Source organism: Trichophyton rubrum (genome assembly GCF_000151425.1).
Source record: "Trichophyton rubrum CBS 118892 genomic scaffold supercont2.6, whole genome shotgun sequence".
Taxonomy (NCBI): domain Eukaryota; kingdom Fungi; phylum Ascomycota; class Eurotiomycetes; order Onygenales; family Arthrodermataceae; genus Trichophyton; species Trichophyton rubrum.
The window spans coordinates 294,726-321,559 of NW_003456423.1; the positions used below are offsets into that span (position 1 = coordinate 294,726).

At 50.5% G+C, this 26,834-nt stretch overlaps 13 protein-coding genes across 17 annotated transcripts; 5 read left to right on the top strand and 8 right to left on the bottom strand.

The window, feature by feature from the left end:
* Nucleotides 1-237: 237 nt before the first annotated feature.
* Nucleotides 238-1,692, bottom strand: TERG_05516 (uncharacterized protein; the record flags this gene model as incomplete). Its single annotated transcript, XM_003233594.2, has 1 exon — nt 238-1,692. One exon carries the CDS (start codon nt 1,690-1,692, stop codon nt 238-240), a length of 1,455 nt encoding a protein of 484 aa, XP_003233642.2.
* An 879-nt stretch (nt 1,693-2,571) lies between these two features.
* Nucleotides 2,572-3,219, top strand: TERG_12297 (uncharacterized protein; the record flags this gene model as incomplete). Its single annotated transcript, XM_047751276.1, has 1 exon — nt 2,572-3,219. One exon carries the CDS (start codon nt 2,572-2,574, stop codon nt 3,217-3,219), a length of 648 nt encoding a protein of 215 aa, XP_047606623.1.
* Nucleotides 3,220-5,029: 1,810 nt separating this feature from the next.
* TERG_05517 (uncharacterized protein) lies at nt 5,030-5,601 on the bottom strand (the record flags this gene model as incomplete). The annotated part of the gene is made up of 2 exons (XM_003233595.1): nt 5,030-5,512; nt 5,590-5,601. 2 exons carry the CDS (start codon nt 5,599-5,601, stop codon nt 5,030-5,032), a joined length of 495 nt encoding a protein of 164 aa, XP_003233643.1.
* Nucleotides 5,602-6,373: 772 nt separating this feature from the next.
* TERG_05518 (uncharacterized protein) lies at nt 6,374-7,439 on the bottom strand (the record flags this gene model as incomplete). Its single annotated transcript, XM_003233596.1, has 4 exons — nt 6,374-6,685; nt 6,757-7,095; nt 7,158-7,186; nt 7,244-7,439. 4 exons carry the CDS (start codon nt 7,437-7,439, stop codon nt 6,374-6,376), a joined length of 876 nt encoding a protein of 291 aa, XP_003233644.1.
* An 866-nt stretch (nt 7,440-8,305) lies between these two features.
* Nucleotides 8,306-10,448, bottom strand: TERG_05520 (uncharacterized protein). Its single transcript, XM_047748448.1, has 2 exons — nt 9,196-10,448; nt 8,306-9,136 (listed from the first exon to the last, which is right to left on the bottom strand). Exon 1 carries the CDS (start codon nt 9,895-9,897, stop codon nt 9,571-9,573), a length of 327 nt encoding a protein of 108 aa, XP_047604430.1. The 5' UTR covers nt 9,898-10,448; the 3' UTR covers nt 8,306-9,136; nt 9,196-9,570.
* A 64-nt stretch (nt 10,449-10,512) lies between these two features.
* Nucleotides 10,513-11,738, top strand: TERG_05521 (uncharacterized protein). Of its 2 annotated transcripts, XM_047749993.1 has the most exons (2): nt 10,513-11,428; nt 11,495-11,738. In XM_047749993.1, exon 1 carries the CDS (start codon nt 11,031-11,033, stop codon nt 11,367-11,369), a length of 339 nt encoding a protein of 112 aa, XP_047606624.1. In that variant the 5' UTR covers nt 10,513-11,030; the 3' UTR covers nt 11,370-11,428; nt 11,495-11,738. The 2 variants fall into 2 exon arrangements, with proteins under 2 accessions (XP_047606624.1, XP_047604431.1); XM_047748449.1 differs by having other exon boundaries at nt 10,513-11,738.
* A 172-nt stretch (nt 11,739-11,910) lies between these two features.
* On the top strand, nt 11,911-14,901 carry TERG_05522 (uncharacterized protein). Of its 3 annotated transcripts, XM_003233601.2 has the most exons (3): nt 11,911-12,050; nt 12,121-12,781; nt 12,841-14,901. In XM_003233601.2, the coding sequence occupies exons 1-3, from the start codon at nt 11,996-11,998 to the stop codon at nt 14,054-14,056; spliced, it is 1,932 nt and encodes a 643-aa protein (XP_003233649.1). In that variant the 5' UTR covers nt 11,911-11,995; the 3' UTR covers nt 14,057-14,901. The 3 variants fall into 3 exon arrangements, with proteins under 3 accessions (XP_003233649.1, XP_047604432.1, XP_047606625.1); XM_047748450.1 differs by having other exon boundaries at nt 11,911-12,781; XM_047749994.1 differs by having other exon boundaries at nt 12,121-14,901.
* A 340-nt stretch (nt 14,902-15,241) lies between these two features.
* On the top strand, nt 15,242-18,938 carry TERG_05523 (uncharacterized protein; the record flags this gene model as incomplete). Its single annotated transcript, XM_003233602.1, has 2 exons — nt 15,242-18,246; nt 18,308-18,938. 2 exons carry the CDS (start codon nt 15,242-15,244, stop codon nt 18,936-18,938), a joined length of 3,636 nt encoding a protein of 1,211 aa, XP_003233650.1.
* A 281-nt stretch (nt 18,939-19,219) lies between these two features.
* On the bottom strand, nt 19,220-20,552 carry TERG_05524 (3-deoxy-7-phosphoheptulonate synthase; the record flags this gene model as incomplete). 2 transcript variants are annotated; one of them, XM_003233603.2, is made up of 3 exons in its annotated part: nt 19,220-20,297; nt 20,376-20,427; nt 20,498-20,552. In XM_003233603.2, 3 exons carry the CDS (start codon nt 20,550-20,552, stop codon nt 19,220-19,222), a joined length of 1,185 nt encoding a protein of 394 aa, XP_003233651.2. The 2 variants fall into 2 exon arrangements, with proteins under 2 accessions (XP_003233651.2, XP_047606626.1); XM_047749995.1 differs by lacking the exons at nt 20,376-20,427; nt 20,498-20,552 and having other exon boundaries at nt 19,220-20,359.
* Nucleotides 20,553-21,612: 1,060 nt separating this feature from the next.
* On the top strand, nt 21,613-22,192 carry TERG_05525 (uncharacterized protein; the record flags this gene model as incomplete). The annotated part of the gene is made up of 2 exons (XM_003233604.1): nt 21,613-22,005; nt 22,076-22,192. 2 exons carry the CDS (start codon nt 21,613-21,615, stop codon nt 22,190-22,192), a joined length of 510 nt encoding a protein of 169 aa, XP_003233652.1.
* A 347-nt stretch (nt 22,193-22,539) lies between these two features.
* On the bottom strand, nt 22,540-24,404 carry TERG_05526 (uncharacterized protein; the record flags this gene model as incomplete). Its single annotated transcript, XM_003233605.1, has 3 exons — nt 22,540-23,430; nt 23,499-23,745; nt 23,827-24,404. 3 exons carry the CDS (start codon nt 24,402-24,404, stop codon nt 22,540-22,542), a joined length of 1,716 nt encoding a protein of 571 aa, XP_003233653.1.
* A 352-nt stretch (nt 24,405-24,756) lies between these two features.
* TERG_05527 (glucose-6-phosphate 1-epimerase) lies at nt 24,757-25,861 on the bottom strand (the record flags this gene model as incomplete). Its single annotated transcript, XM_003233606.1, has 3 exons — nt 24,757-25,137; nt 25,216-25,527; nt 25,616-25,861. 3 exons carry the CDS (start codon nt 25,859-25,861, stop codon nt 24,757-24,759), a joined length of 939 nt encoding a protein of 312 aa, XP_003233654.1.
* A 507-nt stretch (nt 25,862-26,368) lies between these two features.
* On the bottom strand, nt 26,369-26,736 carry TERG_05528 (uncharacterized protein; the record flags this gene model as incomplete). The annotated part of the gene is made up of 2 exons (XM_003233607.1): nt 26,369-26,441; nt 26,537-26,736. The coding sequence occupies 2 exons, from the start codon at nt 26,734-26,736 to the stop codon at nt 26,369-26,371; spliced, it is 273 nt and encodes a 90-aa protein (XP_003233655.1).
* Between the last annotated feature and the right edge of the window lie 98 nt (nt 26,737-26,834).

Consider the following 26,834-nt stretch of genomic DNA (forward strand, 5'->3'; position numbering starts at 1 on the left):
CCAACTGGTTCGCCAAAATACGCTTTCAATGTGTCAGCCACTTCCTGGGTCACAATTTGGCGTAGCTTGATAGAGCAAAACATAAGTAGGCTGAGCTCAAAAGATAGAAAGAAAAAAGACACAACGCAGGAGAGAAGGGGAAAAAAAGGAAATAACCCGAAGAGTGGTAAAGGAGGATGGAGTGTAGAAATGCCCAGGGAGTCCATCATCGTGGTGTTGGTGGTTATAAATACCACATTACATGTAGAACATGGTATCAATAACGTTGGGGTGAGGCTGCAGATGTTTGGCAGAAGCAACAGAGGCCGATCCAGACTTCTGGCTAAGGTTCTCGTCGTAGAAGTAGTTGAGATAAGCTCTTGCTCTCTCGCAAACAAGATCCGCATAGTACGCCGGTGGGCAGATGCTGACAGCCTTGGTGGCACGAGCGAAGAGGTAACACATGTTGTGAGTGAGGTCTTCAAGCTCGTCGGCGACGGTTGGGTATGCCGGGTTCTGGCGGCGGGAGAAAATCTCGTCGAGGACAACATAGTAATGTGCAGGACGAGCAGTTCCTTGAAGGGCGGTATGGGCCTGTAGGAAGAAGTCCCAGTTACGAGTTTCGGTGACACCACGGTCAACAACAGTGCCACAGCGAGCATTGTCCTTCTCGGAATCCTCGGCCTTGGTTGGATAGAAACGAGTGTTGTGCCGTTTCCCAACGACGATGATAGTCATTCGAGGCAGCTTCGCGGTTACTCCGCCAGTGTAAAGTTCCTTGCAGGCCCTGAGTAGGCGAGGATGCTCCTCGTGCAGGACCTTGCCGTACTGACCCTCCGAGACACCATCACGGTAGACAAGGATGTTCTCAGGGTACACGCCATTCTTCTTATGCCAAAGGCGAAGGCGGGACTTGAGCATGTCGGTGAGATCATCGACCATCTCTTGCTTAGCCTCACGCTGCAATCTTAGAATTGCTGGCCATTGGCCGAGGGTTTTGTCAATACTGGCAACCATGCCGGCCACACTAGGAGCGGTCTCAGATGATCCTGGGGCAGGGTGAGTGACATCAATGCCAACAACCATCGTCTTGCCGCCTGCGATGATTCCCATTTTGGAATCATCAAGAACATGGTTCGTACCTCCGAGTTTCAAATTGAACTTCATGGCAACGTTGGCATGGTACTGCACGTTGTTCGACTTGATAAACTTCGACATGATGACACAGACGGTTTGAATGCCATGGAAGACCTCACCATTGAGCTTGATCCGTTTGTATACTGTTGGGTTATCATTTGGAAGGACAACTAGCAGTAGTCTCGCGTTCTTGAGATTGGCATTTGACTTGATTCGTCTAAACATCTCATCCACGTTCTTCTCGACATTGCCGGGATCTCTATAATTCATCACCCATGGAAGGCCATCAGAGCTTGCACTAGCCTTGAGTGGGGGTGACAAGGTTAGACCTTGTGCCCTGGCGGTGTTGATAAAGTCCGCGACGGCGCGATCCGGATCAGAAGGAATGTGCCCATCTCCAATCATGACATACGCCCAATCCTTCAAGGGAGCGCCAGGAACTCTAAATGTTAAATTATTGAGGTTCCAGCTACCAGAGCGGATAGAAGCCACTCCCTGACCCTTATAACGAACAGAAGGGTTGCTCAAGACGCGTCCCGGAACTGTGATCAGCTTGGGGGTAAAGGAGATGCCCATGGTGTCCTGGGAGTAAATATTAGCATAATTGCGGGAATCACTTCCAAGCAAGCATCGACGCTCATCAAGGCACGGCAAAATAAAAGGAACTCACCGTGGCTTGAGGCTGGAGGGTTGCACCGATAATTTGGGCTCCGTGGTTGACGATGGCCTCAGCATTTTCCTTTGGACGTCTAACGGCGAAGGAAATCATCTTTTGGGTCTGAGCAGGGCTAAGCTTGGACCTAATTGACTGGCCCGGCTCAATTATGCAGACCTCAGCAGGAAGGTAGCTGGGGTTGGCCATCGTGCCGATATTAACCACAGGAGAACGCCTGTCCAGCTCGATTTTGTAGCCTAGCTTAGATAGTTAGCGGTGTATCAGCCGATGAGGTAAAGAGATAGAGGGAAGAAAGAGTAATACGTACGGACTTTAAAGTAGTCATAAACAGAATGGTAGCCGGTTTCGAAGTGCTCACTTCCTGAAATGTAAAACTGGACATCAGCTGGTCCAGCGCCCGAGTGTTCAACTTTTGGTGGGAAATCACAGCTTGCACCATCCTTGGCGGTAGCAAGCCCGAGAATAGTCTTTGTGCGATTGACGCTCTCGCCCTTTTTATTAGTCTTTGGTGGAAGATGGGTGACAGAGATTTTCACACCCTTGAGCAAGTTGTTCATTTGCTTCAGACCGAACAAGTTGTGTGTGCTCGTCATCAGATTGACCAAGGGTCCGTCGTAAAAGCAAGTCGTGTGCTTGACTTGCACATTGACTAGGAGACGAGACGTCGCGGCTCGAGTGCTGACAAAATAGCCCCGGTAGGCATTGAGACCTCCTCCAAGATCAAAAATGTCCTTCGTTTTCGTCTTGAAGTGTTTGTTAGGGCCAACATTAAAGGTATCATGAGAGATCTTGGGGAAGTGGCCGGTAATGATGTTGAGGGCCTGGAGGTATTCTTCCTTGCTGTGGCCGAACGCGTCGGCTCCTGGGGACCTGAGGAACTTGAGAAGCTCATCCAAGATCAACGGGGCGATTTCAACAATACGGAGCGGGTATCTGGGAGCATTCGGCTCAGCAACGGCGTCAAATTCGTCCCGATATGCAACCTCGAACGACTCAGACGTCAAATCCAAGGAGGCGGTCGAGATCAAGGTGGCCTTGAAGTCGGTGGCTATGTGACCTCCGAAGGAAGACAAATGGTCTTCCAGCAAAATTTCAAAGATCCGCTTAAGTTTCCGGTAGCCAGGTGGCTGCTTACCCTCGACCCCGACATTGACCGTGTAGCGGTACAGAGTGATGCCTGTCTTAGGGACCAGCGGGAAGTAGTTTGCCCAAAGAACCACGGGGTTACCACGCGTACCATAGGCCGGTCTCAGGGGGAAAGCCTGGGAGAGCTTGAGAGTGTCAAGGCTCAATCCTTTGCGTTGTTTGATGTAGGTATCCTCGATCTTTTGGACCTCGGCATCTGGTGGAGGAACAGGATGGCCTTCGCTATATACCACATCAACGCATTAGTTCAAACGACAAGCAAGTCTCATACCGGAGATTGATCATGGAAATGATCAATCACAATGACCCAAATAAAGAAAAAGAAAAAAAAAAGAGTGCCAAAACAATATGAAAAGTCCAATTACCCATAGATGCTTGGAGAACCACCGCGTCCACGACCTCCTCCACCGCGTCCTCTGCTACCATTGAAGCTTCCACGGCCACGTCCGCCATCGAAGTCTCCGCCGCCGCGACCGCCACGACCGCCGCGACCACCGCCACCGCGGCCCCGACCTCCTCCTCCACGGTCACCACGATCTCCGCCGCCACGGCCGCGGCCTCGGTAACCACCACGTTCAGACATGGTGAGCAATGTCTCAGATGCTAGGTCAAACAATAACCCCGAGTTCAATTTTTTTATTCGAAGAAAAAAAATTAAGGAAAAGGACCGAAGAGCGGCCAATCAGGCCTGATATCAGGTCACTGCACGTACTCCGTAATTTTTTCTTCACTCAAATAGAGTAGGCCAACAGCCGCGTATAGAGCTCCTTGGGAAGGGAGATAAAACTGGCAACCAGGAGTAGAGATAGAAGAAGTAGAGATGCAGCAATACAGAGAAGAAAAAGATGTAGATATCAGCGAGAATCAGAAACAGACTGTCTGATATAAATATGCCAGTGTTGACACGCGGTTGAAACTCCCTTTTTGTTGTTGTCCTGCTAAAACAAACAGCAGGTCGAAGCAAGAAAAAGGGCAAGTTTCACCAGTCTCTGGGTACACCTTTGTCTGCGGCAGGTGGCTTTGTGAGCTTTCTCCTGCAGGCTTTATGTCTTCCGTTTCCACCTGAAGGGAGCCCTATGGGGGTTGCGAGGCGCAGAGGTGAAGAGGTGAAGAGGTAAAGAAGAAGAAGAGGTGAAGTCGACGTCGGCGGCCAACTACGCACAATGTAAATATTTCGCCCAAAGGCGGTGGAGCGCGCTTAGGTAAGCCCGCCGGATCGACGTGTCAACTTTCTTTGCTTTTCTCTCTTCTCGCTGGCTGTTTTCGTTATATATAAATTGTGTGGTTGCTTCGTACGGCGTCAGGAGACGAGAGGGCAGGACTCGAGGAGTCGCTGTTTATTTTGTATGGCTCGCGTTGGCGGCGCAAGGAGCCGCTGCAAGGCCGAACGCTGGCTCGCGGTACAGTAACTAGCTCGCTCGGGATGCAGCGACCCATGGCGCCCGGCGAACCTTGCCGTCGTGTTTTCCGCTGCTTGGGCGGATTTGTTTGTTTACATGGATGGAGACATCCACTGCGGTTGCTGCCATGAGCTCATCCGTCACGCCAGACGGCTCCGGCCGTGTGACGGAAGCGGAAGAGAAGAGACGAGGCGGCTCAGGGAGCCTCCGGCTAAAGCCCGCCACTTATCACTGCTCTTTGAAGAGGAAACAGATAATGATAATGCCCACCACTGCCAAAGACGTCGGTGGCCAATTAACTAGAGGTTGCTTTGAGCAGGGGACAACAAATAAGGATACCTACTCTCTTGTTCTGCCAATAATATTATAACTCGTTAGGTAGTCCGGATATACTCTGTAGTGTGAGTGGTCTTTCAGGTAGAGACAAGCCTTTCTGTTCCCTGTCTAACTGGGCTATAATGACGGGAGCTTGTCAACGGTTCATTATCAGGTGGCGAAAGACACTGTCGATACTCGAATCAGTTCCATCTACCGAGACAATGAGAATAAGAAACGCACGCATTGAGTAATAGTTGACTCCCATAGCTCACCCAGAGTTGATTGCATAACCCCCCGCCCGTCTATATCATAAGCGTTCAGACCGAAGAACCCCCTTTTACCCGCCATTGTAAGACCAGCACCATTCTATTATTCAAGAGGACTCGGGCTTCTTAGCAGACCCAGCCTTCTTAGCAGCCAAATCATCCAACACCTTCCCCCTGCCCATCATTTTCATCCACCTCTCCAGGTTGAAGTCTCCCTCCGTCAAGTCGCTCCGATTGCCCGCAAAAACGTAGATCGTAACCTGGCCGGTCTCTGGCTGCTGTCCGTCAGAGTAATACGCCGTCGTGGTGCCCGTAGTATAATTCTTGGTCTCATAGTTCGCGAGGGCGTGTGCATGCTCTACCGTCTCAACGTTATACACGGCTCCTTCGATCACGGCAGAATCATCGTGCTCATCGTCCAGGAGTGCCGGGTAAGGCCCCCAGAGCTTGAACTTGTATCCCTTGATCGACGCGGGGCGTAGGTCAGGGAGCTTATCTAGGTGGAGGAGCTGGACCAAGAGCGTCGGGTCCATCAAGGTGCCGTAGAAGAAGTACAGACCAGTGGGAGGGTCAGCAATATGGCTCTTGGTCTGGTAGAGCCATCGAATAGTATCAGTACCTTATGACCGATGCATCTAACTAGGGAGTTGACTAATGAGGTACTCACTTGTTCAGCCATGGCGCCGGGGAGCTGTTGCCGACTTGTTTCAGTGGGAGAAGCCGAGTAGTCCAGTCTGAGTATTCGACAGGCGAATAGGAGGAAGATTGTAGTCGAATGCGAAACTCTGATTGATATGCGAGCCCAGCGTTTTCTCTTAGCTGAAGGTTGGTGATGTTGCCTGCGTCGTGTTGTCTATTATTTGCTTTTTGAAGGTGAGGGGGGATCTGCTTAGTCAGCAGAGGTCTAGCCTCAGCTCGTCGCCTTTCTTTTCTTTGCTTCAGCTAAACGATAGAAGAAACTTCGTTGTGTCTATGGAGTATGGAGTCCTCCATCCATAATTACTTAAGACAGCATACTTTGTATGCAGTAGGATGCAGGAAATAGGATATTAATCTTGTTTATTGGCTTGTTACGGAGTACTCCGTATAATCACTAGCAACATTCTGGCCCTTTAGAACTGACACTCCCCATGCAACGCCAGACCAGATTCAAATATCGCCGCCGGCCCAGAACATCCAGCCATGTCAGCTACAGTACACCTATGCACTCCAGCTGCCCCGACCATCCCCGACCAATTATCATCTATTAAGTGCGGAGATGGCAACCATTATTATTGATAAAATGAAGCAGAAAAAAAGAGAGAGACCAATGCGGGAATCCAGTCGAAGCATGCGAACTGAACAAAACGAATAATGGAGACAAAGAAATATCGCAAACGTCGCTAAATGAGGCGAGAAATAGGAAAATAAAGAGAGTAGAGTCGTTGGGAAAACCAGCTTGGAAGACAGTGTTACCATGCTGCGTGGCCACCGTCGATTCTAAGGTCGCTTCCGGTCATGAAGCTGCTGGCGTCGCTGATAAGGAAGACCGCTGCACCTCGGTATTCGGAGGGCTCGCTGAGACGGCCGAGCATGTTCTCTTTTGGCCACTGGGTCTTGCGCTCTGGGAACTCGACGAATAGATTTTCAACCATGGCTGTCACGATGTAGCCCGGGGAGATGGTGTTGACACGGATGCCGTACTGGCCCCATTCAGAAGCAAGGTTGCGGGCGAGCTGGATGACACCGGCCTTGCTAGCGTTGTAGGCTGGACAGATTAGACCCTGTAGCTAGTTAGCAGATATGGTCTGACTAGGTAATCATTCGGAGGTGGAGGTGGAGGTGGGGAGCATACTCTGTTGGCGATTGTGCCACTCATGCTGGCAATCATGACAATACTGCCCTTGGTTCCAAAGCGAATCATCTGCTTAGCAACTGCTTTGGCCGTCATGAAGACACCGGTGATATTGACTTCGAACATGGTGTTTGCATCCTTGGCCGTGTACTCGAGTGCGGGAGTTTCTTGCTGGATACCCGCAGCAGCAACCAGACCATCGATGCGGCCATGCTTGTCAGCTATCTCCTGCACGATTCTCTCAAGGTCCTCAGTATCACGGACGTCGATGCGTCGGTAATGAAACTCAGTGTTGAGTTCCTTTGTGGCGCGGATTTGCACTCGGTGGAAGTCTTCGGACTGATTTTGGCGAGTTTAGTTGGAAGTTCACGGGGTGGAATAGTAGTGGATTCATGACTTACAGGTTCTTCAAGACGGTCCAGCGCATAGACTATCGAAATGTCAGTATGAGGGAGCTGTTTGAAGATTGGGAGGAGAGTATCCATACCAATAGCTCCGGCCTCTAGCAGGGCCTCAGCCTGGGTCAACCCAAGGCCTCTGGCAGCACCGGACACAAGCACAACCTTATTAGCGAGCTGGAACTCAGGGAGGCGCTCCTTTGTGCCCAAGAGAACTGGCGGTTTTGCACCAGGGGCCGACACGGCCAGTATTTGTTTGGAATCAGCCATATTGGTGAGTTGCATTCCGAAAGATTGTCTGGGGGTTTAACGGGGGGGAAAATGTCAGAATTAACCAACGGAAGAAGAGGAAGGCTTTTTATAGTTGTCTGAGTACAACACAACGCAATACGAGCCAGTGAGGGGGGATGGATGAATGAGTTCTTGTCTGTCAATGTGCGAAAGGGAGTCCAGCAAAGACAAGACGGGATCCGTGTGACCTTATTTATGTACTCGCAGTCGGGTTAAACGAGGTGCTGCCGGCAGGAGGGTGTAGGGCCAGGCCTCCCCCCTTTGCCATCCAGCCGATCAAGGAGGAAGGGAAAGACACCATTGACGGTAGCTGATGTGTACGAGACATGACATGGCCCTGTTCATTCTTGTTGATTCCTGAGCAAAGCAAACAGGGCAACGAGGCCGGAATCCCCAGAGCGGTATCGTGTTCTCCGAAGACGGGGCCGCCGGCCGGATAAGGCAGTGCCTGGGCAGGCCAACCAACAGACAGAGCCTGGAATGGCCGGAGCACGGAAGTATGGGGTAACTACTAGTCAGTTGCTTTAGTACTTGTCTGCTAGCCTGCTAGTTTAGCTAGATAATGAGCAAGGCTCCAAAGCAGCCATTCTCCAGAGGCTAACGGACCGAGTGTTGAAACAGGAGCAGGTCTGCTGACGGCCTGGCCAGCGCAGCAGCAGGAAACACCAACAGTACTAGTCCACACTCTATAACTCTACAGTACACTATCTTACATCAATGTTCCAGCAACTTTGCAAAATCGAGTTTCCTCATATTAAGCTCGGATTTAAGGTCGGTGGAGACGCCGTGGGGATAAAGCTGGCGCGGATGGCCAAAAAGGGCAATCCGGGGTGCCGGTTGGTGGAGACGCTGGGCGCTTGGCCCCGACGGCCTGGATCGCAGGAGGCAAAATTGAGTATAAATAGCAGTGTGCACTGGTGAGTGCTATGTATGTATTGTTGAGAAAAAGAAGCAAAAAGAAGAGCATCAGAAGACCTCGCAGATTCTGGCGGCTCCACTGGCATCGACAGCGTCTGGATGGGAGAATCACTAATAAGCATGAATGGTGTAAAACATGCATGCTTACCTTGAAAGCACGTTTCGGCAACGCAGACTCGCTGGGGGTGATCGACTTGCTTTCCAGGACTTGTAACCAGGCAGGCGGGTAGATACACATAATGCAATGATGTAGTTATGAGGCACAGGAATGGGCTTTCGAAGCGCAAGAAACGGCCGACTTGGTGGCTAGAGACGCGTACTACTCAGACGGTCGGCCAGCATGTCGTCTTGTAGAGCTGCTTCTTCGGCAGCTTTGAGCCGAGCACCGCCTAGGTTCAGCATCTGTGTCGTCGATACGAAGAGAGAAAAGCCGTTAGCTAACCTGGTCATTTGTCCTTCAATAATTGTGTTTTCCTTTTGCTGTTTCTGATGATTTCGATCAGTTGGGGTCGGTTACATGCCTTCTCCACAGTGAATGGGCCAAAGAACAGCTCAAACATATTGATGAGGTCGCGACGATGGTGCTGGTCAAGCCTATCTTGCCGCTGCTTCTGTTGTTTCTGGGAAATATTGTTAGACATCTCAACAAAAAAGGAGATCAACACGTCAGTAGCAGTCTGGTCACCTGGACGGCTGAAATGCCGTTCACTAGTTATTTAGCCACTCACTGTCAGGACTCCTCTTTTTGCGAGATACATTTCCAACATGGCTTCCTGATCATCGGGGTCAGTCAAAATCCCCAAAAAGTACAGGGTTAATGGCACGGTCGCACTTTGTACAAGCAGCCGCAGGGCAGTCGTTCCTCCAGCCTATCTCCAATCAGGGTACTGGGTGGAGTCTAGAATACAGCGTTAGTGAGACCTCACGAGACGTACTACTTAACACATTTGGCTGTTTCAGTTAGCTGACTACTTACAACACCGGACATACGGCACGAAAAACATCTCGGGAGGCGACCACCATTTCCGCTCCCACCCTCCCAGAAAAAAGAGCTATTTCCAACAGTTAACCACCATCACTAGTCTTGTCTGCAAAGGAGAAAAATACATACCGCAACTTCTCCACAATGTTCTGCTGTGCTTCCTACCTTATAGTGTTAGCAAAGTACCATATTGTTACTCAAGTATCACTATTACTTGCTGACATGTCATACCCTTGATGGCTTCCCTGAATGCCACCGTTTATGGTAGTGATCTTCCGCACTGCTACCGCGACGTTTTATCCGGGGTACAGGGCTTCTCCTAAAAAATTTTCTCCTCGATGTCTGCGTCAACAGTTTCGATTCGGATGTATCGGTACTAGCGGCCTCAGACTCTGAGTCTAGGTCAAAGTTGGAATCACTGGCCTCTTCAGGTTCTGGTGGTAACGAGCCGCTGTTGTCTTCGTCTTCTGGCCAGCTTGACTCCTTGGAATCTTCTAGTGAAGTCTCTAATTCGTCGCCTTCCTCGATTGGCTGATCACTCCTGTGGGCCATCGAGTCTTCGTCTACTTGTTGTTCACTTCGGGTTGATGTCGACTGTCCTTGATCCTCTGGATCAAGAACTTCGTCCCTGACGTCAGAACTTGTCTCTAGTGAAGGTAACAACTCTGGATCACAAGCTGTCCCTGCTGCTGTAAGTACCAAGAACCGTTTTTCTGGAATTCTGCGGTCCCTTCGATCGATGTCACTGCCTCCAGACTTGACATCATCTTTATCGTCGCTATCTCCACACCCGACACTCTGATCATCGCTAGCCTTGGGGATGATGGCGCTTCTTCTCAGCCTCTTGTGGTGCTGGGCTGAAAATATCCGACCACTGTCGTCACTGTCGTCACTCGTGCTCTCAGGCTGGATACTCTGACGCTTGGTACCTCTACTTGAAAGCGGAACTGTCAGATCATGGATGGGCCACGGCCATTGTCATCATGAGGTTGTGATGGCCAACCCGGGGTTCCAACAAGAGTGTGTATCCAAGTACCTGTCTGTCCGCATCTTGCATCAGCCTGACCGCTAGCCAGGACTAGTCAACTCTGCGTGTATAACACGCCTTTACTAGCCACTCTATGCAGTCCTCATACAACGGGATGCTGGGTGCTTATTTGCATAGTTCTTGGTGGGATGGCACACGGGCCAAGAGGAGGGGGGTGCGGGAAAAAGGAAAGTGTGGGGAAGGCGCGTTCGTCCTTTTGTTGTTCTTGCCTTCTAGGGCTAGAAGTGGCTCGTGCATGCATGTTTTCTCGACTAAGGTGTTTATTAAGACATGACTAAGACAAGGATTACATGATGCATTCACGTGACCTTCAATCTTTGTCATATATTGATAAGCTACTTAGTCAGCGAGGAAGAAGAATTAACAGCAGCAACACTATGTACTCCGTAGAACTATACATACAACAACGAAGAGGAAGACAGGGCGAGAGGGTTCTTGGTGGCTTCATGATCTCGCTGGACGTGGGTGGTGGAAGCGAGGGCCACGTCAGCTGGGCAAGGAAGTGCCGCAGACAGCGAGAGCGCCCAAGTCTCTCATTTCCAAGATGCATGATCAAGTTGACCGGACTGACTGATTTCTAGTTAACTACTCCTGACTCTGGCCGGCCGACTCTGGCTGGCTGGTGGACTCTCTTGTCATGATTGATAGCAACGACCCAAATGCCGAAACAGGCGATCTTCTGCGCTTTAATGTCTGGGATGTTCGGGAAGGGGAGAGCCTGAGGATACTGGGTATCCATCTGCCACCTGTTCATCTCCCTAGTGCGACAGGGCTGGGCAACAACAACTCAAAAACCTCGGCCAGTCTCCACGCTACGCTGCATCCTGGTTGGTCACTTTCTCAGCCACTGGAGCCGAATTCGAGAATATGCCTGAATAAAGAAGACGAGTCTTCCGGGCTGAAGGATGAACAACGCCCTTTTCCCGAGAAGCGTTCTCTGGGCTTCGTATCCCAGCTGGATGGATCATCCGCCTAATCTTTTATCGGGGACCTTGCACAGCTTTTGTGTCCCCCACTGCACACTTCAAAATTCATGTGAGATACTGTTGGCCGTCTGCAGTGCTGTGTACGCTTGAGCAGGAAAGACTGACCTAGAATTAGGCGGCAACATGAGGCTGACGGCGATCACGGGACATGGTGCAGTCTTTAACACGATTAAGCATCCGTAGGATGTGCACAGCTTCGATATATAGTTTTGCGCTGATATCATCATCATCATCACCCACCAGCTGAAAGTCAAGGTTAATTTTAGCCGTTCAAAGGAACCTCTAATGAGTCGCCTGGTCGGAAAGTAAGTTCGTCCTAAGCAGCTAGCTGCACCGCCGACCCATAGCAACAGTTTTTTTTTTTTATTTCTCAGCTGGCACCGTCACAGTTTGGAAGCGCCCACGCATCAATTTTCACCCTTTCTCGTCTACATACATATGTATATTAACATTCTCCCCCGCGCTCGCTTGTATGGCATTGCTCGACTCTATCTCTTCTCAAAGCTAACTAGTTGACTACGGCTTATATACTATTTTTTTATTTTCTTTATATATATATATATAATTTCAACGTTAGTATCCATTACGTTGGTGCGGCAGGCCTAACCTTGCTACGATGATGTTCATCCCAGCAACGCTGGGAACATTAGTCCTAGCAAGCTTGCTTCCTGGTGAGTTTGAGCATGCTTACTGATGGCCAATTTTATTTTTCTGGAACTTGCCTTCTAATTTCAACTACAGCGACCGTTGGAGCCGGTATACCTAATACTGCCGCAGATGTTGCCATCAGAGCTCTGCCAAATGCGCCAGATGGCTATGCACCAGCTGAAGTCGATTGTCCATCTACCAAGCCGTCCGTTCGATCAGCCGCGAAGCTGTCTCAGCAGGAACAGGACTGGCTGAAGAAAAGGAGGATGAAGACCACGGGCGCTATGGCAGACTTCTTCAGTCGCGTGAAGATCGAAGGCTTTGACGCCGTGTCATATCTCGTGAGCAACGCGGACAATGTCTCTAAGCTGCCAAACGTTGCCATTGCAGTCTCAGGAGGCGGATATCGTGCTTTGATGAATGGAGCTGGTGCCCTCAAGGCATTTGATAGTCGGACGGAGAATTCGACCGGGCCTGGACAGCTGGGTGGCTTGCTGCAGTCAGCTACTTACCTGTCCGGTCTCAGTGGCGGTGGATGGCTAGTTGGCTCAATGTATGTCAACAATGACAGTACTATCACGGAACTGCAAAAGGGAGGCAGTAATTCGCTGTGGAAATTTAGCCGCTCCATTCTTGAGGGACCAGATGATGGTAGCTCTGGGGTAGTTGACACCGCTGCCTATTATAAGGAGATGATCAAGGAGATTTCTCGCAAGAAAACCGCTGGCTTCGAGACCTCTATCACTGATATCTGGTATGCCATTCTGTCATAAACTCTAGGTTCTTCGTTGATCGTGCTAACGCTGTATATAGGGGCAGAGCATTGTCGTATCAACTCGTTAACGCTCCCGAGGGTGGACCGGCCTATACATGGTCGTCCATCTCGCAGAATTCCAAGTTTCAAAGTGGCGATGTGCCCTTCCCTCTTCTTGTTGCTGATGGCAGGAATCCGGGCGAAAAACTTATCGGTGGTAATGCTACCATCTTCGAATTCAATCCATACGAATTTGGTACATGGGATCCCACCATCTTCGGTTTTGTTCCAACACAGTACATTGGCTCCAAGTTCGAGGCTGGAACCCTTCCATCGGACGAGAAGTGCGTTCGGGGAATGGACAACGCCGGTTTCATCATGGGAACTTCTTCCTCTCTATTCAACCAGTTTGCGTTGCACCTTGATAGCCAGAACCTGCCCAAATTTGTCAAGGACACTCTCCGTGACTTCTTGACCTCGCTTGATGAAGCCAATAATGACATTGCCGAATACAAGCCCAATCCATTTTTTGGATATGCCAAACACACGTCTCCTTTTGCAGGAGTAAAGTCCCTCCCTGTCGTTGATGGCGGTGAAGACAAGCAGAACATCCCCTTCCATCCCCTGATCCAGCCAACTCGACATGTCGACGTTATATTTGCCATTGACTCTTCTGCTGATACCCAACTGTCCTGGCCCAATGGCGACAGCATAATAGCTACTTACCAACGCAGCCTGAACAGCACCGGAATCGCCAACGGAACATCCTTCCCAGCTATACCAGATAATAACACTTTCATCAATCTCGGTCTGAACCACAATCCTACTTTCTTCGGATGCGACAGTTCAAATACCACTAATCCTACGCCATTGATCGTATACATCCCAAACAGTCCCTACGTCACACATTCGAATGTCTCAACTTTCAACCTGAAGTACAATACCACACAGCGTGATGCTATCATTCTCAATGGATATAACGTCGCAACCATGGGCAACGCTACTCGAGACGGCAACTGGCCTACCTGCGTCGGCTGTGCCATGCTCAGCAGGTCCCTTGAGCGAACCAAGACCCCAGTCCCTGATGCTTGCAAGCAGTGTTTTAAGCTGTACTGCTGGGATGGAACGCTCAATAGCACAAAGCCAGACGTCTACGATCCGAAATTGTTCTTGACGGAAGTGGACATACAGAGTGCTGCTAAGGGGCTTCATGCTTCAGGTAAGCTGAGCTTTGTAGCGGCAATGGTCACACTGCTTGCTATATTACTGGTGTAAAGTCCCGGTGTTTTCCTTTTGGTTTTATTTAATCTTGGATATATATAATCGACTTTCTGGGATGTAGATATATTACCATTTTATCTAACTACTTATGAATAATATGACTTTTTGGGTGTCTAGCTACCAGCTTCCCCCACACATTTTACTACCTTCTCCCACTCATGAATTGCGTGTACTGCACGCTCGCTTTGAATATCTTATGTCTCCGAGAAAATTGTCATCTCCGATCGATCTCTCGGCATCGCTCCACTGCTCATCTAGCTTCCGGTAGGCCGTCTCGTGGTGACGCTTGCCGGCTCTCGCCGAGACGTTATCTTGCTCATGTGGGTACTTTACTTAATGAACCTAGTGATGGAGTCACCCTCGTCGATCCCTTGATACCATCATTGTACAACTGTTGTACAATCGTTGTACAAGATTTCTACCCAACGCAGCGGTGGTGCTGCTGGCTGTAATTGCAAGGAAAACTGACTTAGCCTGCAGCTATACGCCATGCTTATTGTCATAGACACGCTAAAACAATCAATAAGCTATAAAAAGATACCGCCATCTTGCCTACCCTTTTGTCGGATGGTATATAGCATACTTCGGTCGGAAAACGTGTACAAGGCAGCACAGTCTTTCACGGGATATGTCTGGCTCCCCATTGGCTGGTTAATGACGCGGCTACCAGTTTCAAGTCTAAACAAGGGTACCTGCGTAGACCTTGGAAGGCCGTCTATCATATGCAACAAGCCGATGGAGACGGCCCTTCAATTGCTGATCAATAATAACATAACGTTTAATGCCCATTTTTTAATTATAGCTTGATAAGGCCAAAAGTACCTCGGTCCATCCGATCAGGTCCAGGGGGTCCGACTGTATCACGTGATGTATCGTTTCCGTAGCAACAGACGGCGCCGATCATAACACAAGACCCCGGGCGAAGACGAAGCTGGACCTCAACAAGACGACAAGACGATGATGCAAGGTCACAGCAGGCCGCATATGTTGAGTTCTTAATTTTACGAACGTTTGTGGGAGCCGGAAGTCATTCCTTGATTACCCCGTGGCGATTTGAGATACCTGCCGTCAGCTGTCGTGGTGTCAACAGCTCAGCTACCTCCGTCACTACGATAACACAGCTGCTTCCCGACCTTTAGATACACTGTTTACCCATCTTACCCCGTGGATTGAGACACAATGGCACGGCGAGCATTAGAAACAGAGCCGTCGGCGCCTACGTCACCTCCTAGGAGAGCCACCCGAACTCGAACGCGAAGTACGACGACCAAGCCAAAGGAAGAATCCAAAGTACCAACTACAACCAACACGACGACTACTACAGTAAAGAGAGGAAGACCTAGAAAAAATCCGGAGACAGTCGTTGAGCCCAAGGCTAAGATGAATGCTGTCCCTGAAGACCCAAAGAAACGGAGCCAGAGAGCAACTAGGGCTAAAACTTCGGCGTCCCATTTGGACGAAGATAATTCCAGTGATGACGAAATGAACATCGTACCTACCAGAGCCACCGCTGCAACGAGGTCGTCAACAAGGCGTATGGCCACACCAACATCCTCTAATTCATCTGTGGCTAGCGAGCCAAAGAAAAGGGCTACTCGGACGACCAAAAAGAAAGCTGAACCTGCTGTTGATACAACGGAACTGCAAGATGTAAATTACGATGATGATGACGAGCTTGCTGAAACACAACCTGTGCCGCAAAAGACTGTTCAGATTACCACTACCGCTGCACGAAGAGCAAAGGCTCCAGCTACCACGAGAGCGACAAAAGCGTCTACCCGGTCATCTGCACTTTCTTCTGCCACAGCAGACCGCTCTATACTCTTGAGCAAAGGAAGATCATGTGTTATTAAAAAGAAGGTTACGTTTCTAGATATCACCGAGCATTCTGATAAGGAAAACCAGCCCTTACTGGATGCTACTAAGAGTAAGGGGAAAGCAGATACTGGCATGACTGCAAAACCGGTTCGCAAAGGAGCTGCTGCGAAACAAAAGTCGTCAGACGCTGGTGAAGATAAGAAGGCAAGAAAGAAGGAACCATTATCTCCAAAGAAGGCTACGCAGATAACCAAGACTGGATCGTCTGGTAGCTCGGAAGAAGATGAAGATGATGTCTTCGGACCCAAGTCCCCTTCAAAGTCGCCGCAAAGATCACCATTGAAGTCGTTTCCTGTTCCTCCCTCTTTTACTTCTCCTGCAAAAAGAATTGATTTTACACAGGCTACTAGGCCGGCTTCTCGAGATTCCACAGCTAGTGAAAAAGAGCCTGGTACACCCCGAGGCAACGAGCAGTCCGAGTCTATGTCAAGCCCAGCGAAACGCCCTCCTCCATCCCCATTCCAACCAGCTATCAAAGAGTCTCCACGGAAGGCCCCCATCTTCCGTAGTGAGCCTCAACCTGGGCAGGAAATGGTGGGACAACACAAAGTTTCATCGCTGAAAGTATCACCAAAGAAGGGAGCTGGCATGTGTTTTATCCAGACATCGCTGGATGCACCACTCTCACCCACAAAGACAAGAACGTCACCCCTAAAATCTCCTGCACGCAGACCCCATTACCCTATGAAAATGCCGCCACCACCTCTCACTTTGGCCGATCGTTCAATTGAAGTTCGCGAATCCAAGTCTCACGATGACATCGGCCCCAATTTACATGGTGAAGATTGCCAAGAGGAGTTCATGGATGAGATGGCTGATTTAAACATATCATCCATGGATGATGCAGACGAGAACCTTCCTCATGAATCAGAAGAGGCTACTAAGTCGCAGCCATATGCTTCAAGACATCAATCCTCGAATGATGATATTTTTATGGAAGAAAGCCACACGCCCAATAGACGAGAAACAATCCTAAGGCATGATATTATGGGTTCTCTGCCCAATGTCATGGACCAATTTTCAACCGCGGCTCCCATCAATCAACAAGACTTCATTTATCGGGATGAGATGATTTACGAAGACTCGGATGCAGAATTTGAACCCAGCCCAACTAAAGGACAACCAAGGCGTGGAAATCTCCGTTCTGAGAGCCCAGAAGTCGTTCTCAGACCTCAAGATACACTTACAACTGAACTTGGGTTCACTCCCCTGGCGGACAAGGTAAGCCAATGGGCAGCATCTAGCCCCGAGAAACAGCGGCCCAGGAAATACCGGCGAAAGGGTCTCTTCTCCCCAGACGTACATGGAGACTCTCGCAAAACTTCAGAAAGGCAGAGCCACTCTCGGATTCATGAGACTCAAGCATCAAGAGAACCTATGAAGCCCGTTGGTGAAGATGAAGTGCCTGCAATAGAGGATCTGAGTATCCATACCGACCGGTCTATCTCTCCAGACGAGGAGAGCGTTGCTGATTCTATTGCTGAGGATGTTGACTCACATATGTCACTTGGCTCGCATAGAAGTCCAAGTGATAACATATCCGAGGCCTCTGAAGTATATGGAGACGAGAATGCACCTCCAACTGTGGCAATCAATCCGACACTCCTCAACGAAGGTAGTCGTGCTGGGCTGGTTCCACATGTACCCGCTGCGCCGCCGCCAATTTCTATGTCTGTTACTCCTGTTCGCCGAGATCCTGGCTACCTAAGAGTTATACACACAGTTTCGAAAGTGCCACTGAAGGGTGATGGCGATGGATCTCTGAAGGTTTCTCGGAAAAGAACCAGATCTCTTGGCTCTAATACAACAAGTCCACCCTCAGCCTTGACCAGGAGCCAGACATTACCCTCCCCTAGTAAGGACCGGACACTACTCGAGACGTTCGCACCAACATCCCCCGGAGATGATTCGACAACAAATAGCGTTCTGCTGCCCGAGCGGCCAAAATCGGGAACGTGGTCCGGTCGTATTAGTCCAGTGAAAAGTCGAAGCCCAGCAAAGGATGAGAACAGTGAGAGTGAAGTACTAAAAGGCGCGGTGGTCTTTGTTGATGTCCACACAGCTGAAGGTGCTGACGCCAGTGGTATCTTCATTGAGCTCCTCACCCAGATGGGTGCGAGATGTGTCAAGTCGTGGAAATGGAACCCGAGAACAAACTTGTCACTGGTTGATGGTGCCGAACCCCAGGAAAATCCAAAGGTTGGGATTACTCATGTTATTCACAAGGACGGTGGTGTTAGAACGCTGCAGAAAGTAAAGGAAGCGAATGGGCTTGTGAAGTGTGTTGGAGTTGGCTGGGTACTTGAGTACGTTTATCTTCAAGAGCATGTACCAATTGTGGGGACATATCGCTAATCTCGTCTATAGCTGTGAAAGGGAGAACAGATGGGTTGACGAAGCTAACTACGCCGTTGACATCAGCATGATTCCCAGAGGTGGGAACAAGAGACGAAAGAGCATGGAGCCTAAGGTTTTGAGCAACCAGCATGGAACGCTCTCCGTCTCGGACTCTTGCACTTCCCCGGGCAGTAGCCGACGGTCTGTTGCGGACGGAGAGACGTTGCAGGAATTGAGACGTCTTTCACCTATACCAAAACTTCACCCATCCCGACGAGACTCGATTGGTCCCACTGCCTTTGAAGATGACAGCTGTGAGGAGGACTCAGAGACCATAACAACCCCGAGACGGCACCAATCGCGGCCAACTACATTCGAAGCCGGAGAGCCTCAAACACCGGATGGAGACTACGGCTATTCTTTCAATTTCGACGATACAGCTCCCCCATCCCCAACCACTCCATACTATCTGTCAGAGGGAGCGAAGTTGGTCCAACAGACATGTCCGCCTAAGCAGTCAAGGCAAGGTCTTTTCCCTGCCAATGGAATCACTGAAGAGCACCAAAGTGAGAAGCTGAGGATCAGACTTGAAGCAGCCAGGCGGAAGAGTCTAACCTGGAAGCCAAGAATTGGAAGCCCCCTTGGAAGGGGGTACATGTAATAGTGGTTCTCTCCTTGGTTCTGTTAATGTTATCTATTTCTTGGGATTATATTTTCTGGATTTGGTATAAGCAAGGCTGTTTTGGGTTTGGAGTAGGGGAAATGAGGACTTCTATATATGCGTTTTTATGATTATTTATTAATTTGTTTTTATTCTCCCTTTCGTTACAATACTTTCTCTAACTGGCTCCCCTAGAGACTTTTATTAAAAAGGCCTAACCAACCAAAACCATTTTCTCGTCGAGCGTCAACCGATACGAAGGAAAGAAACAGAAATGTCCGTCAAAGGGGGCTTTCAGTGCCACTTGCAGCAGCGTGGTCACGGTAAAAACCAGCGACCAAAAATGCAAGCTCAAGGGCTTGCTTCTCGTTCAATCTGGGGTCGCAGAAGGTGGTGTATCGCTCACTCAAGCCATCTTCAGTCAGGCCAGCAGCACCACCGACACACTCCGTGACGGCCTCACCCGTCAACTCAAGATGCATACCTCCGAGATACGAATTGTGAGCACGGTGAATCTCTAGAGCCTGACGCAGTTCGGACAGGATATCGCTGAAGTTTCTTGTCTTGACACCGGACGGGGTAGATCTGGTGTTACCGTGCATAGGGTCACATTGCCAGATGGGGATGTGTCCTGAAGCCTGGACGGCCTTGATATGACTGGGGAGGTGGTCTGCGATCTTGCTGCCGCCATAACGAGAGATGAGGGTGACTTTTCCAAGTTCCTTGTCTGGGTTGACGATGTCAAGAAGAGCTACGAGCTCATCTGGCTGCATGCTAGGACCAACCTTGATGCCAATTGGGTTAGAAATGCCACGGAAGAACTCAACGTGACCGCCATCAAGCTGGCGGGTACGGTCGCCTATCCAGAGGAAATGGCCGGAGAGATCATAGTAGAACTCATTCTCTTCCTGTGCAGTCTGGGGGATGCTACGGCTTCCAGCTGGCTCGACTGGGTTCCTTGAAGCGCGGGTGAGGGTCTCCTCATACTCCAGTATGAGGCCTTCGTGGCTGGTATAGATATCAGCAGTCTCGATACCACGAGCAGTGTCCAGGCCGACGGTTCGCATGAAGCGAAGGGAGTCGGTGACTCTGGAAGTTATCTTTTCGTACTTCTCCTTGATGGCAGGGGTCTTGACGTGGCCTAGACCCCAGTCTAGGGGTGAGTGCAGGTCAGCAATACCTGAAGCCAGGGCGGCACGAATATAATTGAGAGTCGCAGCAGAGTGGAAGTACGCATCCACAAGACGGGATGGATCAGGCTTCCTGGACTCGGGAGTAGCTTCGAATCCATTTACGTTGTCACCCCTGAACGAGGGCATAGTGACACCGTTCACGGTCTCGACTGCACTTGATCGAGGCCTGTGAGAGTAAGCATGCCTGAAACTGTGGGTCGTGGAGGGAGATTGCGTGCATGAACGCATCCGTTGAGTTACTCACTTTGCGAATTGACCAGCGATACGAGCAACTCGAATGACTGGTTTGTTGGCTCCTATTTTCATTGATTGACATTGGTTAGACCACCCCGACAGTCGCAGCTGGAAAGGGCACTGGGAACTCACCCCAGATCAGGATCAAACTCATCTGCAGAAGCAGCTTGATCTTTGCCTCGATCATATCCTGGTTGCAGTAATCAAAAAGCTCCGCGCAGTCACCTGTGATCTATGCATCAGTGGTGTCTCAGCAAAGCAAGTAGGCATGGGACCGCACGACTCACCTCCTTGGAGGACAAAGGCTTCACCAAGCGCCACCTTCTTGAGGCATTGCTTCAAGTTCGTGATCTATGGTCAAGGTAAGCGGGAGAAGGACGAGGAGAAACATCCTCTAGAAATCACTTCTTTTTGAACAGTACCTCATGAGGAGTCACAAGAGGCGGGAGCTTCTTGAGTCTCTGAATGGCGTTCTGCAGGCCCTCTTGGTCTTCATATGCAATCTCCTGCTTGATTGGTTTCGACCTCCACGCTGTGGAGAGGATCAGTTAGCGAGATCTGCCTATAGAATGATGTACTGGGCAGTCAACTCACAGGCTGGAGTCCAGTCGGCCATGGTGAACGAGAGTTATCCCTGCGCAATATCGCTATGGATTGGCCTGTCTAAGCTCAAATTGAGAGACCTTTGAAATCTAGGACAAAACGACAGCGACGACGCCGATATTTATGATCAAACGGGACGCTTCGCCAGCCCTTGTCCCTTTATCTAGCAGATGAGTCAAAAATTGGACTGCATGCAAGGCTGATTGGACGCCGGTTGAGCGAAGTTTTGCGATTTCAGCTTCGACCGGACGAGGACGAGGACGTTTGCGGGGGGCCAACTTATGCGCTTGTCCTCTGCTTTCTCCCGGTCTGGTCCAGCGATGAGAATAACAGCAGCACTCGGATCGAGATATAATAATAGCCTGTTCTTATAAGTTATTTTTATAAATAGAAAAGATGGCTTGCTCTTAGCTCGTCGTGCAGGCCCAGGCTAGAAGTTTAGACGTTGAAAACTCGTAATTTTTGACGCTTATTAAGAAGATCGCAGCTCGCACGCTGGGCGGACGACGGGATCGCTATCAACAAAGACGCATCAATTAGGCCTTTATTAGACCCCAGAATACGAGGCTGGCTTGACCCGTGGTTCGATTCTTACTATATTACTTTTATTACTCGTGCGGTTCAAGAGGAGGCAGCTAGCGACAATGTCAGCAAAGAAAGGCAGCGAGACCCCCCAGGAGGACAACGGCCTGTCTGCTGAAGCCGGCGCCTCAGAGCTGCCCACCAACGCCGAGGACCGCGCCGCGGCGGCCGCCCTGTCGTCCCTGAATGCGCCGAAGACTGCAGCTGAAGGAGGCGAGGCCGAGGAGGATGGCGCGAAGAAGCCGTCGACTGCAGACCAGGAGGCGCTCGGGAGGGCGATGAGCAGGCTGGAGATGATTGCTGGCGGCGCGAAGAAAGGTGCAGCAGCAGCGGCCGGCGGGGACAAGAAGGCGAAGACGACGTCGACGGCGGCGGCAGTAGCTGCTGCTGCCGCCGGTGGTGAGGTCGTGAAGAAGAAGGCTGTCAAAGTTGCTGCTGAGGATGTCAATTTGCTGGTTTGTGGGATCTCTATTTGATAACTCATGCATGGGAGAATGGATTGATGCTAACAGCAACGCCTCACAGGTTGATCAATTGGACCTTACGAAGCCAAAGGCAACTGAGCTACTGAGGGAACATGATGGGAATGCTGTCAAGGCCATACGTTCCTTTATAACTCCGCCTACCGCCGCCGCTGCGTGAATAGAGATCTATCTATGACGTCTGTTTCGTATCTCGGTAAACGGGGGCAGAGACACAAACAACGGCGTCGATGGGATTGAATGAACAGCATGCCGAGTGAGAAGAGCCCATACTTTATATTATCTTACCCTCTGGCTGTTTAACGGCATTACGACCAGCATGGAGGCATCACGGCCTCTCAAGCGGGTATGCTGATGACAAGATACGACATGCGAAGTGACTACCATGGATAGATAGACCATGGCGGATGAATACTGCACACATGGGAGTCTAATCCAAATTCATAACTCGTTCATTCATTCCTTTTTATATCTGTTTTATTTATATATTCCTTGTAGATATGTATTCTATGAGGGCTTCTCAATGCCGGCTCCCTCGAATATGGTCCATGTAACTAGCCATCCCAAGAACGCCTCGATGGCAAGAGCCCACCAGATAGCTCCGACGATGTTATGTTTCAGCCCTAAACCCAGACCCCAGCCAGCAATCAGGGGGCCTAACGTCCTTGAGGCACTGGAGGCGCTCTGTGCAACTCCATGCAGCGTACCTAGCACGCTCCTGTCTGGCACGGAGTTATTCACTAGTATCACTGTAGCCGGTAGAGAGAAAGTTCTGGACACCACTTGAAGGAATATTACGGCTGAGAGGGCAGGCCAGACTATATATGGATGGTCGGGAAGTAGTACCAGGAAGGGTGCTAGGAGGTACGCAAGGGGAGAAAAGGGGAGAAAGATCCTGAAGGATCGCAAAGTGCCTAGTCGCCACTGGATTCGCGGGTAGATGAATATCTGAATTGGCAGGCCAATAAGGCCTATGATGGCCGTGGCCAGACCGACTTTGGAGCTGGACATACCGAGTCCACCGCCAAACTGGAAAAAGCTGCTTTGGCTTCCTGGGGCGCGTGGCGTAGGCAGGAAGACGAAGCAAAGTGCCGTGAATGCACTGGTGTGGAAGTTGAGGAAGATATGAGTGGCCAGCGTGAGTAGGACGTTGCGGGTCCATATCTGGCGGAAGGGCAGGCGTTTGCGCCGTCTGGGGAGAGCATTTTCATTGTTCAGGAGCCTCTGAGCTGAGACGGGCCGTCCGTTTGGTCCCATGTCGAAGAAGTCTGGCGTATCCGGGTCTGCCAGGCCATCGAGGGCCTGGTAGTCACTATACCCCGAGAAGCCCAGGTACCTTGATATGGCTTTTCCGATACGTAGACCCAAATCCTTCCGTGACCGGGCTACTTCATGTGTCTGCATAGATCAGTATTCTATATTTCTGTAGCATATATGCGTGAAAAAAGGGGAGAGAGTATAGGTACCTCTTCAAGACCGAGGGATATAGCAATTGCGGAGCAGAGGATAAAACCAGCCGTCACCAGATTTGGCAGAGCAAATGGCCATTTGACCATCCACGACACTCCGTCCGCTCCTCCAAGCCATGACCCGGGTCCAAAGATGGACTGATAGTTGCTTATGGGATCAGCCAGGAGTCCGCCCATGATGGGGCCTATAATGACACCGACATTGAAGCACATCGGCAGCAGCAGAAAGGCCCTCGACTGGTATCTGCCTCCAGTTAGTCGATATCCAATTACATATCATAAGTTGATTATAGATGCACCACGGCATAGCTAGTGCGGTACTGACTTCTTCTCAACCACGATTTCCGATATCATGGTCCTCATCACGCCTGCGTTACTGTTCAACGCACCGCCCAGGGTCCGGAAAAACGCCGCCATCGCGAAGGACTTGGAGAATCCAAAACCCAGTGTCGAGATTCCAGCTCCCAGCAGGCCAATAAGTAGCACTCTCTTCCTGCCGATGGACTCGGCGTCTGCCAGTCTGCCCCAGATCACAGCCGTGACGAACTGAGCACCCGTGAAGGCTGCTTGCAAGATGCCTGTCTGTGCAGATATGGTCGAGTCCGGCAACGAGGGATCAAACGACTTGAGCTGATAGAACATATACGCCTGCAGCGAGGTCTGCGCCAGCGGCTCGGACAGCCTGGCTATCGTGAGGATGATGAGCTGGTTCCGCTTGGGTAGCGAGCTCCATGACGCCGGCCTGTTGTCATTGCTCTTGTCCTTCCGCGCTTCTTCTTCATCTCCTCCTTGTGCGTCTAGCGATGGTATACTGCTTCGTCGTCCGTCTTCATGGTCGTGTGGCCGTCCTGATGATGGCCGTCCCAGGGCCAGCGCGGTGGTGGCTGTAGAAGTGGCCGGCATGGCGTTGCTTGCTTCTTCGCTTTTGCCTCTTGTCCCTCCGTGGCCAGCGAGCGTTGAGCAGCATGGAAGGCAGAGCTGATATCTCCCATGGCCTCTCTTCGATGAAACGGGTAGAAGCAGTTCTTCTGAGGATTCCAGAGTGCGGCCTTTGAGTTTTTTCTATCTTTTTTTATTTCGTCATCCTAGATGTGTTCGGCATGTTTGCCGGGAGATCCAACTCAGTACGGCAGAAGTTGACTTTTAATCCTTCAAGTATACTCATAGTCAAAGAGACAAGAAGATATCTCTATACACTCGTTGTTATATTCAAAAAGTAGATCATAATCATTATATCACTGGTCTCTTGCTCTTTTCACAGCCGACACCGAATCGTCTGCCCTCCTTCCCACATGTCACCCGGCTCTAGAGTCTGCCATCCAGATACGGATCCCGCCTCGACGCAGACCATGTTCTTGTAGGCTTCGTCCGGAGTGAAGTCGGCCATTCCCTTAGCCTTCTCGACCCACGGGTTCCAGACGACCATGTCCGTCAACGCTTCTCGGGTGATGGAGAAGACCGGCTTGTCCGAAGAGGTGACTACGACAGGCGTGGCGGGATCGAGAGACTGGTAGACGCGGTCTACCTCGGAGGAGATGGCAATGGCATCGGACTCTTCAGTGAACGTGGATGCACCGCGGACTTTGTCGACATACGACTTGGACTGAAGGCCTGCAATGCATGTCTTTGAGATGTCCTACAGATAGCCAAAATGTCAGCCAATCAGCATCCAAATGAGGCGAGTATAAACGTCCAAAGAGCAGAAAGGATATACATCTACTCTGAAGTAAGTATGCAGCAGAGATTGGAACTCAAAGGCGGTCGTTCCCTTGTTCTGGACCTGCAGCGAAGTGATCAAGCTCCGAGGGCTTAGGGTGACGCTGTACACCAGGCCAAACTCGAACGGCCATTCCTTCTGGAACTTGTCACTCAGCATACCCTTTGACAGGCCAAAGTCAAGCTTGACACTGGCATCTCCTTCGGTTTCCGAGGTAGATTTGCCTAGAAATTCCCAGTAGGCATTCCGGGCAAAGCCATGCTGCGGCAGCGCGGAAGTCGCATGTTCCTTTGGAGGGGGGCCAAACACCTTGCTCTACTGTTAGTCATGGACAATTCTATGCCTGGTACATGTCCTTCTGTTCGAAATACGGAATACATAGAGAGTAATGGCGTACTGGGAAGACTAGGGGGATGCCACCGCGGATGGGCTTGGAGCCGTCTAGATGAGCTCCTTCGCTGAGGAAAAGCTGCTCTGACCCGTCGGCGAGTTTCCACGATGTTACTGTAGCTCCAAACAGGTTGACAGTAATAGATTCTCCCGTTGCCAGCGATGCTTCAACGCGGTTCTCGAGGACGAAGACGCTGGGTCCTGGCGCAGAGGAGGATACGGGGATGGCCGTCGGCTTTTTTGAACGCTCCATGCTCGCTATATTATAAAGAAGTAGGAAACGGGAACGAGTGTACGTATAAACAGGCAAAGACGTCTCGAGATTCTTTTTCTCGTAGTTCTTCGTCGTCGTCGTCGTTGATGTAGTTGGTGTGGATGTTGATGATGATGCGGCTGCGATTAACTAACTAGTTATTGGTGGGGCAGCCAGAGATGACTTCATCGCCTGGACGTAAATATTTACAACATCTAAGAAAGACATGAGAGGCCAGGCAGAGCCTGAGACACACAGGAGATTAGATGAGACGAGATGAGGGAGAGGAAGATAGAGGTAGGAGAACATGCTTATTACTATTAACTAACGGTATGATAGGCTCATCACTCGAGAGAACCTGACATGAGATGGGTATCGCTGGAAGCAGACGAATAGATCACCACTACAGCATAGAGAAACACAGGCAAAAGGAAGAAACGATATTATTTATGTGGCATCTGAGAGACAGAGACTATTCGTATTCACTCTTCCAGGTGTTGTCCATCTCTAGACGAAGATGGTGGCACCGAGAGCGGCGGCAATGACTGCGTTGCTGACGACGATGGAGGCAGCGGCGTTTCTATCGACAGCTCGTTAGCCATTGAGACCGGAAGACAAAGAAGAAGTGCAAGTGAAGAGAAGAAAGCGGGTGAATGAAAAGAAGAATAAGCTTACTCGGTGTGGTTGCGCGAACCACCGCCGTGGCTACCACCCTTCTTGCGCTTCTCAAGGACGGGATGTCCCTCGGCCAAATGCTTGACAGGCTCAGCAACCTTGGCTGCGGCGTCCTGGACGCTGTTCTCGGGCTCGTTGGGCATGGCAGCGACCATGGAGGCCAGGAGGAAGACAGCTCCGGTAACGGCAGAGAACTTCATGTTGGCGGTTGAGGTGTTGGGAGTGTGTGTGTTTGGTATAGAAGCGTTTGAAGGGAGTCGGTGACTGGAGAGCTTGGAGTAGTGACTGGGGAAGTGCT

Coding starts and splice junctions, on each gene's coding strand:
- TERG_05520 (XM_047748448.1), bottom strand. CDS start 9,897: ATGGCCCACAGGAGTGATCAGCCAATCGAGGAAGGCGACGAATTAGAG.
- TERG_05521 (XM_047748449.1), top strand. CDS start 11,031: ATGATTGATAGCAACGACCCAAATGCCGAAACAGGCGATCTTCTGCGC.
- TERG_05522 (XM_047748450.1), top strand. CDS start 12,063: ATGCTTACTGATGGCCAATTTTATTTTTCTGGAACTTGCCTTCTAATT. Junction 12,782..12,840: donor ACCTCTATCACTGATATCTG/GTATGCCATTCT, acceptor CGCTGTATATAG/GGGCAGAGCATTGTCGTATC.